The sequence below is a fragment of the Lachancea thermotolerans genome (assembly GCF_000142805.1).
Source record: "Lachancea thermotolerans CBS 6340 chromosome G complete sequence".
Lineage (NCBI taxonomy): Eukaryota > Fungi > Ascomycota > Saccharomycetes > Saccharomycetales > Saccharomycetaceae > Lachancea > Lachancea thermotolerans.
The window spans coordinates 1201585-1215537 of NC_013083.1; the positions used below are offsets into that span (position 1 = coordinate 1201585).

General features: G+C 45.6%; 8 protein-coding genes and 1 non-coding gene across 9 annotated transcripts; 5 read left to right on the forward strand and 4 right to left on the reverse strand.

The window, feature by feature from the left end:
* Positions 1-71: 71 nt before the first annotated feature.
* On the reverse strand, positions 72-2198 carry TRS85 (Trs85p; the record flags this gene model as incomplete). The annotated part of the gene is made up of 1 exon (XM_002555589.1): positions 72-2198. The coding sequence occupies one exon, from the start codon at positions 2196-2198 to the stop codon at positions 72-74; it is 2127 nt and encodes a 708-aa protein (XP_002555635.1).
* A 397-nt stretch (positions 2199-2595) lies between these two features.
* Positions 2596-4659, forward strand: TMN2 (Tmn2p; the record flags this gene model as incomplete). The annotated part of the gene is made up of 1 exon (XM_002555590.1): positions 2596-4659. The coding sequence occupies one exon, from the start codon at positions 2596-2598 to the stop codon at positions 4657-4659; it is 2064 nt and encodes a 687-aa protein (XP_002555636.1).
* A 758-nt stretch (positions 4660-5417) lies between these two features.
* On the forward strand, positions 5418-5491 carry KLTH0G13904r. Its single transcript has one exon. It is a non-coding gene; the product is annotated as a tRNA-Ile (tRNA).
* Positions 5492-5649: 158 nt separating this feature from the next.
* SLO1 (Slo1p) lies at positions 5650-5907 on the forward strand (the record flags this gene model as incomplete). The annotated part of the gene is made up of 1 exon (XM_002555591.1): positions 5650-5907. The coding sequence occupies one exon, from the start codon at positions 5650-5652 to the stop codon at positions 5905-5907; it is 258 nt and encodes an 85-aa protein (XP_002555637.1).
* A 221-nt stretch (positions 5908-6128) lies between these two features.
* Positions 6129-6959, forward strand: ISC10 (Isc10p; the record flags this gene model as incomplete). Its single annotated transcript, XM_002555592.1, has 1 exon — positions 6129-6959. One exon carries the CDS (start codon positions 6129-6131, stop codon positions 6957-6959), a length of 831 nt encoding a protein of 276 aa, XP_002555638.1.
* On the reverse strand, positions 6956-7870 carry ARP10 (Arp10p; the record flags this gene model as incomplete). Its single annotated transcript, XM_002555593.1, has 1 exon — positions 6956-7870. The coding sequence occupies one exon, from the start codon at positions 7868-7870 to the stop codon at positions 6956-6958; it is 915 nt and encodes a 304-aa protein (XP_002555639.1).
* A 130-nt stretch (positions 7871-8000) lies between these two features.
* TMS1 (Tms1p) lies at positions 8001-9413 on the forward strand (the record flags this gene model as incomplete). The annotated part of the gene is made up of 1 exon (XM_002555594.1): positions 8001-9413. One exon carries the CDS (start codon positions 8001-8003, stop codon positions 9411-9413), a length of 1413 nt encoding a protein of 470 aa, XP_002555640.1.
* A 54-nt stretch (positions 9414-9467) lies between these two features.
* Positions 9468-10543, reverse strand: DMC1 (recombinase DMC1; the record flags this gene model as incomplete). The annotated part of the gene is made up of 2 exons (XM_002555595.1): positions 9468-10340; positions 10415-10543. The coding sequence occupies 2 exons, from the start codon at positions 10541-10543 to the stop codon at positions 9468-9470; spliced, it is 1002 nt and encodes a 333-aa protein (XP_002555641.1).
* Positions 10544-10942: 399 nt separating this feature from the next.
* ARX1 (putative hydrolase) lies at positions 10943-12727 on the reverse strand (the record flags this gene model as incomplete). Its single annotated transcript, XM_002555596.1, has 1 exon — positions 10943-12727. One exon carries the CDS (start codon positions 12725-12727, stop codon positions 10943-10945), a length of 1785 nt encoding a protein of 594 aa, XP_002555642.1.
* Between the last annotated feature and the right edge of the window lie 1226 nt (positions 12728-13953).

Below are 13953 nucleotides of genomic sequence, written 5' to 3' on the forward strand. Positions count from 1 at the left end.
AGGCTCTAGGTAGCTGCAGCCTCACTAAATAGGCAGTTCTTGTAATAATAATATTAATTTATCGTGAAATGCTACGTACTGATGAAAGAAGTATTCAACTTCTGAGGTAGTGGCTCGTGTTCGTGAATCTTTTTTCGCAGCTTCTCCAAAATCAAATCGTCTCTATTAGCAAAGTCCAGTTCAGAATACACTACCTCGATGTCCTTGAGCCCCCAATAAGCTTGTCTCCACTGTTTAGATTCTGTCCATTTTTTGGTCGCTATCAAACGGAATAGTGTTGACTTGCGCCTTCTTGCTAAGCCAAGAGAAGCCATGCAATTTTGCGATATTTTGTGGTCATATTTCTGGGTTTCATCGTCAGACTCATCAGAGCCTTCCGACTCTTCTCCCCGTTTTTCGTTCTGGCCGCTTTGCCCATCTAAGCTGGGCAGCTTTCCTTTAACCCTAGGATCGACTCTTAGAGCATAACAGTAAGCCAATCTTTCCCATAACACAATTTCAGATAGTGAACCTAATGTGCATTCATCAAGAATTGTTTCGAGATACTTGATGGCATATGGGGTTGCAGTCCACGTGTCGCTCAAGCTCAAAAACAGTTCAGCAGCTAAAAGCATACACCTTGTTTCGTAACTTTGAGCAGACTGTGAGGGAGCTGAACTTACACCCTCATCTAGTTCTTGACCACTATGTTCATCCGAAACAGTTGAAGGGAGAGTAGCACTTTTTGAGTCTTTCTCAGCTTTTTTTGCAAGTGCGCTACTCTTCAGCTGTGCGTTTTTTTCTTTTGCTTTACGAGCAGATAGTTCATATGACTTTAAAGCCCTGTTGATCAAAGGATCAATGTCGTTCTTGATCATTTTCACCGTGACTATGCTTTGCGCACCCATCAGTACAGAAAGAGCACACCACTCCAAGCATGATGCTAAGTATTCTGGACGTTGTTCAAAATCCTTGGAAAGTAATTCATACGTAGAATAGGCGTTTTTGAAGTCTGACAGCATAAAAGACCAATCCGCCAACTTTCGAAGAATAAACTCGTTAGATGTAGCTGCGAAATATGCAACTCCTTGTTGGCTATGGGTCGCGGAATCGCTCGCAGGTGGAGGCGCGGGAGTTTTTGATATGAGCTTGCGGAAGAATTTTGAGTTTGGAAAGATTGATTTTCGAGGTTGCAGTATGCTTTCGTCCCAAAAGGAGATCTTGCGCTTCATGAAAGGAATCATGAGTTCATCAATTAGGTTTGTAAGGCGGTCGTATATGTAGTTGATTAGGGAAAGGGGAAGTGTAATCGTACTTTCTTTCATCATTGAATACATGGTTTCCTCCAGGGACGACATTATTGGCTGATGCAAGATACGGCTGGGGGAAGCCCCGGCGTTGATATTCTGACCCCAACAAGGTAAAAGCAAACTTTCCACGAATAATTGTTTTTTGATGGTCTTAGATAAGGACTGGCATAGCTCGAATTGTTCGCGCGAGTCCTCTTCATAACACAGCAGAAACACAGGTAAGATGTCGTTCACATTTATGAAAGCTGGAAAGTGGGGAGTTGTATTATGCATGTTCTTAAAAGCAATCAAAAGATCTCTAGCCTCCTCGTAGCCCTGGTCTTTCGAAATATCGAGCGCTAAAAGTGAAGCGACCGGATGATTGAAAGATTCGTACGGCGACAGGTGCGCCGTGGAAGAAATAGCGGTTGTAAAGAACTTATGGTAGATGGAGTGTTGGAGAAGCGTGTGTGGTGTATCTGATGTAGTGTTGGCCTCAACCAGGCTGAGATACTTTTCCAGAAAAACCTCCAGCGAGTGATAATCAAAGAGCAAGTCGCGGGATTCACGCACGTCAATCAAGTCTGTGAGAGGACGTGTGAACCTGAGATAATGCGAAGCTTGCCGCTGGAAAAGGCTATTAGAGCGAGCTCGGTTCCTATTTTTGCCAGACTCCGTGCCAAGCTCCGGACCTGCCTCAGCTTGATCCCTATCTGATACGCAGTCTCCGAAGTACCGCAGCAGCATATAGAGCGAATCAACACCATACGACTCCTGGATGTGTTCGTCTAGAGCTGCAGTCGAGGTCACTGTCACCACCGGCGACACTGCACTTGAAACGATTTTCCGCGATATTTCTGTGGGAACCGGCTCAAGTGCCGAATCCAGGTGGAACGCAAGGTTCATATACTTTCCAAATGATAGCGGCATTTTCCCAATTGCGTTAGGGAAGGGTGTATGAGCCTATTCTCATCATTAGGAAATGCCAATTTCCAAACACCTACTGGAAATCTTGAATGATTTAGAAACTCATGTTATAAGCCCTAGCCGAAGCCCTAAAGCCTAAAAAGCATATACTTCACTGGCAGAAATCGCTTCGCTCGCTCAACATTTTACATGCCCGTGTAGTCCAGTGGGAGCTCCACCACATTTGGAACCCAGATTCTGGCGCTCGAATCCTCTATGCTCCATCTGCGTATCAAAAAAAGTCATATTCTACGTTTTACACAGCTGCGGGAAAACAATCAATAAAATGGCTTCCGATCAATAACAGGCATTGAAAACTTGAAGTTTCAGGATTCATAGGTTATTAGTTAAGAGGCTGAAGATGGTATCAGCGATACTCTTGCTATCGATTTTATGGGCTTCGCAGGTAAGTGGGTTCTACCTGCCTGGAGTTGCGCCGACTACGTACCATGAGGGCGACGCTATTCCTCTCTTGGTCAACCATTTGACTCCCACGATGTACTACCAGCACGCGGATGAGGATGGTAATGACCTTGGAGACAAGGAATCCCTCCTCTACTCATACGATTACTACTATCCAAAGTTCCATTTTTGCAGGCCGGAGAAGCTGGAAAAACAGCGCGAGTCGCTCGGTTCAATCATATTCGGGGACCGAATCTACAACTCGCCCTTCCAAATCGAAATGCTCAAAAACAAGGAGTGTGCCTCTCTGTGTTCAGAATCAATCCCCGCAGATGACGCAAAGTTCATCAACAAGCTTATTACCAATGGCTTTTTCCAAAACTGGCTGGTGGATGGACTTCCAGCGGCTCGCAAAACAACCGATGTCAGAACCAAGTCGGAGTTTTATACGCCAGGCTTTGAACTCGGCTATGTTGGTATTGGGGGATCTGAGCTCAGGATGAACGGTCAAGGTGGTAGTCAAGATGGAGACGATTCTGGCTCCCATGGGTCTACAAAGGAGGTGTCTGAGTCTGATTACCTGGATGCTCCTCCCGCAAAGAGGTCCCTCGCCAAGCGTAAGCAAGTCTCAAACACCAAAGAGTTAGTTAAGCAGTTAGAAACGCCATACTTTGCCAACCATTTCGAAATTGAGGTGCAATACCACGATCGGGGGAATGGCAACTACAGAGTTGTTGGTGTGATTGTGAACCCATATTCCATTAAAAGAGAATCTCCTGACACGTGTGACAAGACCGGGGAATTGTTGAAGCTCTCAGAGACTGAGGCTACTGAAGTTCACTTTTCTTACTCTGTGAAGTTTACTCCTTCCGAAACAGTCTGGGCTACCAGATGGGACAAGTACCTGCATGTTTATGATCCTAAAATTCAGTGGTTTTCGCTAATCAACTTCTCCCTAGTTGTTGTATTTTTGTCAACTGTCATGATCCACCGCCTGTACGTTACTTTGACAGACGATCTGTCCAGATATAACCAAATTAACCTAGATGATGACTTCCAAGAAGAAACCGGATGGAAGCTAATCCACGGAGACGTCTTCCGCACCCCTGAAAGATCTTTGATTCTCTCCGTATTGGTGGGGTCTGGAGCTCAACTATTTTTGATGGCGGCATGTACCATAGGATTTGCGCTATTAGGCTTGCTCTCTCCATCATCGCGTGGCTCACTCACTACAGTCATGTTCATCCTTTACGCATTGTTTGGTTCTTTTGGTTCTTACACATCCATGGCTACGTACAAATTCTTTGGCGGCCCCTACTGGAAAGTTAACATGCTTCTCACCCCAATCTTGGTTCCAGGTCTACTGTTTTGCGTTATGTTGGCCTTGAACTTCTTCCTAGTTGTCGTCGAGTCAGCGGGCGCCATTCCTTTTGGAACAATGTGCGTTATCGTTTTGCTATGGTTCCTATTTTCCATTCCATTATCGGTGGCAGGCTCATTGATTGCCCGGAAGAAATGCAAGTGGGATGAGCACCCAACTAAAACAAAGCAGATCCCAAGGCAGATACCCTTCCAGCCGTGGTACTTGAAAACAGTTCCTGCATCTCTAATTGCTGGTATTTTCCCGTTCGGTTCCATTGCCGTGGAACTTTATTTCATATATTCCAGCTTGTGGTTCAATAAGATTTTTTACATGTTTGGATTCCTATTTGTGTCGTTTCTACTTCTAACGCTGACGACTTCGCTAATAACCGTGCTGCTTACGTATTACTCTCTATGCTTAGAGAACTGGAAGTGGCAGTGGAGAGGGTTTTGGATTGGTGGGGCTGGCTGCGCGCTATACATGTTCATCCATGCCATTTTGTTCACGAAATTCAGATTGGGCGGCTTCACAACAATTGTGCTATATGTCGGTTATTCCTTGGTCATGTCTTTGCTCTCTTGTCTCATCACTGGTACAGTTGGATTTTTGAGCAGCTTGTGGTTTGTCAGGAGGATCTATTCGTCTGTCAAGGTGGACTGAAAGACGTTGCATCGCATCTCCCGAAGTCATGTACATTTAGTATGAAAAATTCCATATTGACAATGTATTTAAATGAATACAAGGATCTCAACTACTGAGCGGTGGGTGATCGGAGTGCGAAGATCAATGGTAATTAATTCAAGAGTCTTTTTTTGTAATTTCTTGGCCTTGTACATGGCATCGCCGCCTTGTAATAGGTTCTTCTAAGATTTCCAAGTGCACATGCGGCAACGCCGAGGAGCTTCTATGAGTTTGATTCCCCGGTCTACTTTAAATTTTTGGCACTAGGAACCTGCTCACGAAGTAGTGCGATCGAAAACTCGTCTTTGAACAAGCCGTGATCCAAAGTACTTAACATTATGGTCTCTTGGCAGTCCCGTTTTCGCATGACAAGTTTTGCAGCATATAATTTGTGTTCAAAGTGGCAACCTATCAATTATAAATGTTCCATGGTAGGGTGGTTACTTGTTTGCGTTAAACCTTGTAGGAAATAGCTTCTAATACTTGGCATGATGTTCTGCAAGGCGTCGACCCCGCGGAATTGACACACCCTAATGCTCAGGGAAATCACAAATCCAAGTTCCATGGCCGGTCAATTATAAGAGTACACCGACAATAATTGCAAACGTAAAAATCCCTACTGGGAGTTTGACCATTGGCGATCCTAATGTCATCCACTCCATTGCAAAGTATTTGCGATCATGACATCTACCAGTATATTTATATAAGTATTATATTGAGATTACAACCATCAAATAGGTCTCTTGGCCCAGTTGGTTAAGGCACCGTGCTAATAACGCGGGGATCAGCGGTTCGATCCCGCTAGAGACCATTTTATTAAATTTTTGATCTTCACAACTTTACGGCAAATTATAATGACATAAATTTGTTATTACTTGAAAAGCTTGCTCGGCCTTTTTAGCTGCTTAACCATCCTTTGGCCTCTCAAAGTCTGTGGTGGCTTTGAACATTTGGAACCATAGACTATTGATGAACGAGGAGAGCGAGAATCTACAGGAAATCCCAGCTGAAACTCGTGAGAGCTCTGTTGCTAGCAATTCCGCCAGCACAAAGCAAGATAAAACCGATCTTCTAGCGAAGACTAAACTATTAAGAGACACCCTCCAGCTGCTGCTTGAAAAGTCAGAAGAACAAAAGAAGGTCTGTGAGCAATTGGCTCATGAAAACAGGTATTTACAAGACTACGTGGAAAACTTGATGTCGTCCGGTAATGTTTTAGACAAGTAAGCAGAAAACTTTTGAGATCGCGTTTGGGGCGCGATCAGCGGCTAGGCAAGGATAAAGAGTTACATGGCTTTCGGCAAAAATGCGACTTGTCTCTGGGTAAGCAAGTGGACTTGACGTTTTTGCGACATAAAGCTTAGGCATGCAGCTCGATAAAAAACTATTTGTGTTTTCGACGTAGCGACTAGTTCTCGAAAACCATCTAGCATATTTGGATTACGATTATGGCTGATACACACAACCGCGGAGGCCACCACCTACAGCCCCATGACGAAAATGAACTTTCAGTTTTAAGACCTGCCGCAACCAAAGTGGTGCTCAATAAGAAGACGTTTTTTAGAGAAGTACATGTCTCCGATCATCAGTATGAACTGCAGACCCTCCACACAAATACGGGCTCATCCGTTGTGCCAACTGCTGCAACTACTACTCAATTGAGTTTGCCAGTGAATGGCTTAAGAGTTCCAAAACCTCTCCACCTCAAAGACTACGCTTCACCCCCCGCGCTTACGGGAAAAAAAAGGCCTCTGGACCCAATTTCCACATTCGGCACCGTAGAGGAAGGGCCGACTACAGATCTTTTGCGGCCTTTTATTCCGATTACTGTCCGCAACGACAAGCTGCTTCCAGATGGTGAGAGCCTTGACTTGTCGTCCCTCGCAAATGAGTTGCCTACAAGTGTGGATTTCCCTCCGTTCCTTCACTTAGAAGAGTACGAAAAGCCTTTGGACCGTGACGATTACGAGGGCCTCTGTCTTGCCGCGCTACAGGACGAGTTTATGCGGATAGCAACCGGAGAGGGGCCCGTCTTTGATAGACAGCTGGAAATTGAAGAAAAGGAAGGCCAGCTTTCATTCCTTGAGTATCCCCTATATTATTTGTTTGGAGTAGACAGAACAGGTTATTTTGAGCTTAAAGAAGAGCGCGACAGATTTCAAAGCTGTCCCTGGTCTAGGTTTGCAAACATCAAAAAACAGAGTGAGACAACAAATTCAGAAAGCGAGAGTGCCTTAACCTCCGCGTCAATAGAATCTTCGCTTGAGTTTCTATCTTAGCAACAATTCCGTGTATAACTTCGAAAACTTTGCAGGTGCCAATCTTCTAAAACTACCTCATCAACGCTTTTGCAGCGCTTCAGCTTCCGGCTCGTTTGGGACCTCTCAAGGTCGACATAATGCTCCAGGTACAGGCTGCCACCGACCCATGGGCCCATGGAGGTTATAAGAGAAAAATGTGGGCATATTGCCTTTTCAAGCTGCTTTCGGAACCCCTCCGATGTGCTTAGCCAGCCTGTCACTATTACGCGTTGTTTAAGCCTTCCTCTTATGTCGAGTGGAAGATCCTTGTAAACCCTCTTTAGCATTTGTACTATAGGAAGTTCATCAATGTCAAAGATTTCTTCATTATCATAGCCAATAAACTCTTTTTTAATGCGATTTCTGAGATAGGCAAAGTCTTCTTTTTGCCATAGCCCTGCTTCTTCAATTTGATATACAAGGTCCTCCTGCTTAGCTTCTCCTGCCATTTGATGAAGAAACTTCCCTCCTCTAGAACTCACAACCATCTGTTTCTGAAGAATTCGCAGATCAAATACGGGCACGATAACTAAATGCTCCCATGCAATATCTACTACGATAGCATTTCGGACACCGCCGGCTATACACGTCGTTAAAACATCCGGAACGAACATTATGCTTGAAACCTTCAGTGTTTCCAGCAAAACCCTCGAAACCAGCTGCTTGAGTTCTAATGGTAGTAAGACATCCTCGAGTAGTAATACCTCAGCATCTGATGGCTTCATCATCAACGAATACTGGAACATGTTCTGGAGGGATCTCGCTAGAAACACCTTGCTGTAAATGTCAGCATCGTTTGGCACAGCCCTGACAAACGGCTTGGCATCACCAGATTTCCCCAGAAGTATTCTGTGGTGATCTATTTGGAGCACAATCTGCGTCCGAGGCATTCGCGCTGAGGGTGTTGAGCTGTTCTCTGAAAACCTCGTTTTCCCTGATTTCAAGAAATCTTTAAGTAAAGCGATAATTTACAATCTTGATACGCCAAGAGCCGGGCAAAAAAAAAAGGGAGACAAAGCCATGGGAGCTATAATATCACTTCCGCTGACTTCTGCAGCGTCATTTGCCGCATCTTTTTTTGGTTCACTTTCTTCTAGTATATTGGTGTCGAGTTTTAAGTCCTTGAGTGGAGGCTCCAGTTCACTGGCAACAAGACTAATTTATGCCGCTCTCTTACTATTCAACTCTTTGTTTTCCTGGATCTCGATGTCTGCGAACTATTCATTTCCGTGGTTCAAGAAAAGCTGTACTTCGACGGGAGAGTGCGGTTTCTTTACGGTGCACAGGTTAAATTTCGCATTGGGTCTTTTGCACCTGATGCTTTCTTCCGCTCTTGTCAACGTGAGGTCTACAACGGAGAAAAGAGCGGCACTTCAAAACTCTTGGTGGTCGCTGAAGCTGCTTGCTTATGGTGCGTTGGTGGGGCTGTCATTTGCGCTTCCTAATAAGTTCTTCGTCTTCTTCTCGAAGTGGATTTCGGTGCCCTCCGGATCTTTGTTTATTTTGGTGGGCCTAGTCCTTTTAGTTGACTTCGCTCATGAGTGGGCTGAAAAATGTATACAGCATGTCGAGCTAGAAGATGAGAACTCTTCTAAATGGCAGAAGTTTTTGGTAGCTGGAACAAGCATTATGTATGTTGGCGCTATGGCAATGACGACAGTAATGTACGTTTTGTTTTGCCACAACAATTGCACCATGAACCAGGTTGCGGCAACAGTGAACTTACTTTTGAGCATAATCACAACTGGTCTATCGATTCATCCAAAAGTTCAAGAGTACAACCCAAGATGCGGTCTAGCGCAAAGCAGTATGGTTGCAATTTACGGAACCTACCTGACTATGAGCGCTTTAGCCTCGGAGCCGGATGATAGGCAATGTAACCCATTTGTGAGATCAAGCAAGACACGTAAATTCAGTGCTGTTTTGGGCTCCCTGTTTACCTTCGTGGCAATTGCATACACCACCACGAGAGCAGCTGCCAACTCTGCTTTCAACTCCAACGAACAATCAATCTTTCTCGATGGCGGTGATGAAGTTGGATATGAAGGCGTTTCCCAAAGCAGAAATCAGCTAAGGTCCGAAGCGATTAGACAAGCCGTTGAAGAAGGCGCCTTACCTGAAAGTGCTCTTTATGATACGGCGTGGGCGGAAACATCTGAGGGCAATGGAGTTAGTGGCGATGATGAGCGCATAGCGACAAAATACAATTATTCATTATTTCACGTCATCTTCTTTTTGGCGACGCAATGGATTGCGATACTTTTGACGATAAACGTTACCAAAGATGATGTGGGTGATTTCATTCCTGTTGGTAGAACGTATTTTTATTCTTGGGTTAAGATAGTGAGTGCGTGGATATGCTACGGTTTGTACGGATGGACCTTAGTTGCACCTATGGTCCTACCGGAGAGATTTGGATACGAGGAATTTTAATAGCTAAGGTATATATGGCCATATGGAGGTGTTGAAGGGAGTAAAACAGACATTTTAGTCTTCCGCGTCAGTGATACCTTTCTCACCGATAATGTACACGCATTCTCTCTCTGGCATATCGGGACTATCTTGTAATTTCGCCACTCTTTCGTCTCCTCTTCCTTTTCGTAAAAGGATTCTAGTTGCGCTAGCGTGAGCCAATACGTGCCCTCCGACAGGTTTTCTGCCATCAGCGCCTGCGAATAAAGCCGATGCGCCTGGATCCGATTGAACTTGGTTAGTCATGAACACAGCAATATTGTATTCTTCCGATATTCTGTTCAGCCTTGATAAATGTTGGTTCAACTTTTGCTGGCGCTCGTTCAACTCGCCTCTGCCACAGTAGTCAACCCGGAAATTGGCCATGATTGAATCCACAATAAGCAAGCGATACTCTCCTGATGATAGTTCCGAGCCCAGTTGCTCGGTGAGCTCCATCTGGTGCTCGCTATTCAGCGCGCGAGCGTATGACACATTTTCCAAGCAAGCTTCAGGATCCAGATCGTACCTAGCTGCAATCTGCTTGATCCTTTCTGGCCGAAACGTACCCTCAGTGTCGATATAAGCAACTTTTCCTTCACCCCCGCCAAGTTCGCGTGGTAACTGAGCAGTTACACACAGAGTATGCGACATCTGTGTTTTTCCACACCTGAATTCACCGAATACCTCCGTAATGCTCATTGTCATCACACCTCCACCTAGTACACTGTCAAGTTGCTTCGAGCCCGTAGAGATCGCAAAAACACGCTTCCTGATATCGGCCTGTATTGTCGCCGGAATAAATCCCACCTGTATGATTTTGCCTGCAGCTTCTTTCACCTTTTCCACTTTTACCTCACTTAAGCCCTTAATTTTGAGCAAGTTTCTCCTAGTTGTTGAGAGCACGCTCTGTTTTGACGCCCAGTGTTAGTATATTGACCGAAGAATGTGGTTAGGATAAGGGTTTTTTAATGAATGCCTACATTGACGCTGAAAACCCCTGCACTCTTCAGCTTTTGGAGATCAGAAGCATTAATACCATAGTTCTGAAGTTCATCAACGCTGATTATCGAGTTCAGGGCTGAGTTTTCCGTTTCAGTTTCGGTTGACATAGTTGGCGGCTAATTTAAAAATAATTAAATATAGCGCTAGTTTTGGGATAGAAGAATGAAAACCACGCCTCTGGTTGATTGTGTTAAGTGAATTTGTTGAACTTGAAACCCAAACGTCTGAGCCTTTTCTAGAGTTCTTTTCGTTAGTTCTTGTTCGCCCGAAATGTGGTTGTCAACCAGGCATGTTTCCTTTTCTCACAGTTTTTATACCAATTTTATGAGCAAAAATCTTATTACTTAACTGGGCTCAGTCGACAGAGCTGTTGCTTAAAATCGAGTAGTCAGCTTTTCTACAGCCTCGATTTCATAGCCACAAGATTAGGTCGGAGTATGTTTTTGCAATGCTCATATATTAATACTATCTATCTTGAAGTGAAATACTGTACAAAGTTATGAAATTCAAGCCATATCTATGTCCTGAGTGGCAGAGCTTGGTGCAACTCCGGCCAAAGTGTTTTCCTTTTTTAAGGGTTGAGTCTCTCTGATTGAGATACCGAATCTCTTGTCCTTCGATAGCTCTGCAAGTTGGAACACACCTTGGATCAGAGGATCCTCTTGGTTCATTTGGTACTTAGAGTGGATCCAACTTGGCTGACAAGTCTTCTTACCACCGGTGAGTCTCAGGAGTTCAGCCTTGCCACTAGATGAGACGTCGCTTGGGCATAACACGACAGTTGAGCTTTGACGGGCCACTGGAACAGATGAAGCATGTTTCAGGAGGCTCTTCAGCTTCAAAGAAGATATTCCTAAGCGAGGCAGAGGCAGTTCCTGGCCGGGCAGAGAGCGCTCAGTAGCGTCAACACCGAGAGAACCAGCTGGGTTGGCGGTGCTTAGAATTTTGTCCCAAGGGATGCACTTGGCGATGCGAATAGGGTTTGGAATCGCCAAAAAGTTGTTCAAAATCTCACTCATGCCGAGTCTGTAAGACTTAAGATCCCTGGAAATAGCTTCAATCTGAGAAGATTCTGGACAAGAGGTATCGATTGGGAAACTGTCACTCAAGTGAGAAAGCTTGACTGGGTAAACGCCTTGTTTGTCGATCTTAGACAACAGCTGTCTGGATGTCTTCAATTTGAGAATGTGAGAGTGGGCGAAATCTCTGACATAAGCACCTGGTCTCGCGACCAGCTGGTCAGCTTTGTGAGATTTTCCCGAAAAGTTGTCAGCGGTCTCTAGGGTAATCAGACCTGGAACCAAACCTTCAAGAGGCGCCATTTGCAAGTCAACAACGTACACTTCCCCGGCGTTGACAGTGAACTCGTCAGTAGGCACTGCAGAGGAGTTGTGGCGGTTCGAAGGCTTGACAGCCACCAAGTCCTTTGTGGATTCCGCAGACTTCTGCAGCATCGCCAACTCTTGGTGGGATTCATACCAAGCCACACCCTTGTACTCTCTTTCAGCAACGATACCTTCGTTCTGGCCAGCGAGAAATCTTCTGACTCTACGAACTTTAGAGCCGGGAACCACAACACACTTGTACGAGGCAGCAATGGCGTCGACAACGGTGCGGATCAGGCTACCGGTTACTTGGTTGTTGCTAGAAAGTGAACGAGGGAGCTTTTCAGGAGTAAGTGCGCATGCCAGCAGAGAAACTACAGTTTCCATCGCAATATGCGCAGCTGCGTAGGCGTCGGCCTTGCCGCCCAACAATGGCCCAGTGGGCACCTTTCCGTGACTCTCGTCGTCCTCTGTAGGGTACACAACTATAGTGTGTGAAACTTGTGCGGTGTAGCCGTCAATATGGACACCAAGCGAAACCTTAACAACATCGCCCGGTGCCAAAAACCCGTCGACACTTCTGCGGCACCCAGAAGCCGAATCAGGCATCTGCTTATTAGCAGAGCGCAACTGCTCCACATCATCGACTTCAGGGCACCACCCAGAAGCAACCTCGTCCACATCAAGCGTAGTAGGGTGCGAGATACCTCTCTCTGCCACTTTGTTCTTGAAACTGGATTCCAAGCAAGCAGTTAGGAAGCTGTCACTCAACAGACATATCTCATGGATTGCCAGACGTTGCTTACCGTCCGCATGATAAGATTCGTTGATCAGCTTAACAACAAACTTCAGAGCGGTCTGTGTGATTTGACCCGCGCTTCTATACTTGTCAAGTGTTGATTCTTCGAGGACATTTTTGCCGTGCAATAGAACTTGCGTATCTTCGCGAGAAATTGCCAAAGCCATCCTGCAAGTGTTCGTTTGTTTTGAGAAGTTGTGACCGCCTTTGGAACTCCTAAACAACTCTAGTGGTCAAGCTTTTACAGTGAGATGAGATGAGATGCTCATCTCGAAGAGCTTATGGAAAACTTTTTTTCAGAGAGGAAAAGAAAGACCGCTATGACAGATTCGGTAGAAGTGATACTGAAGGCCGAACGTTGGACAAGGATGGTTTAAGCGCAGAGTGTGGAGGGAGTGCTTACAGTCGGCGACGAGTAGCGCGCTATTTTCTTGGTAAAGTATGGCTGGATACCAGCGGACAGTGCGTTCACAATGCGTCAATAAGAAGTGTTGTTAACATGCTGTTTGTGCTAGCTGTTTATTGCGCGCCACTATATTGCAGATTAAAACTACAGTCCTTTTGGGGAGTGTGATTGGTTACCTAAATGCGCTTAACATGTGTAGTCAAACTGCAGCCAGATGCGATCAAAATTACTTACTGACAATTTTGGCTGCTCACCGCGACAGATATCGAAAGCCTGTCCCAGCGGGCCATCCAAAGGCCACGGATGTCAAGTGGACCCTGCGACCAGCATTTTTATACCCTTTTATGTTGCAGTGTACCGCACCTGCGTACAAATACGGGGCGCTGTTGCAACAAATTGCTGAGCGCAAACCCTGCAAGAAATCAAACGTCCTAAAAAACGTCGCGATGTGCAAGCAGACTATTGAGCATGAAGTGAACTTTCGGGGAAGCTTCTAGCGTCAGCAAAGGCCCTGTTGCATTTTTCGCTTCGTGTTTGTTATTTTACTGTGCAAATTATTTCTTCAAAGCCCTAGCATTCAGCAGCGCGTCCGTACCAGGAGGCACCGCCCTCGAATATTCTACCGTTTCCCGCGGGCCTTATTTTGCCATGCGCGTCAAATCTTACGCGAATGACAAGGCCCTCGGTGAGCTTTGGACCCTTGAGTCATGTCACGTGAATGTCGTTTACATGCCGGGAACAGTGACTGGTTTCAGGCTGCCGGATAGTTCAATATCTTAACGCCGGCGGCAATCGCAGCCACCTTGGCTCTCGCCTCACGCTGATTACCAGGGCAGTATGCGTTTGACAACGAAACTTTTCACTAATTCAACGCGGCGGGACGCACCCTGCGATGCCTCGACTCTTAGTTCAAGCAACAAGGCAAAAATCTAAGGCTTCTCGCATCGCTGTTGTGCAGTGTGTGCCTTTGTTGCGCGCGTATCTGCC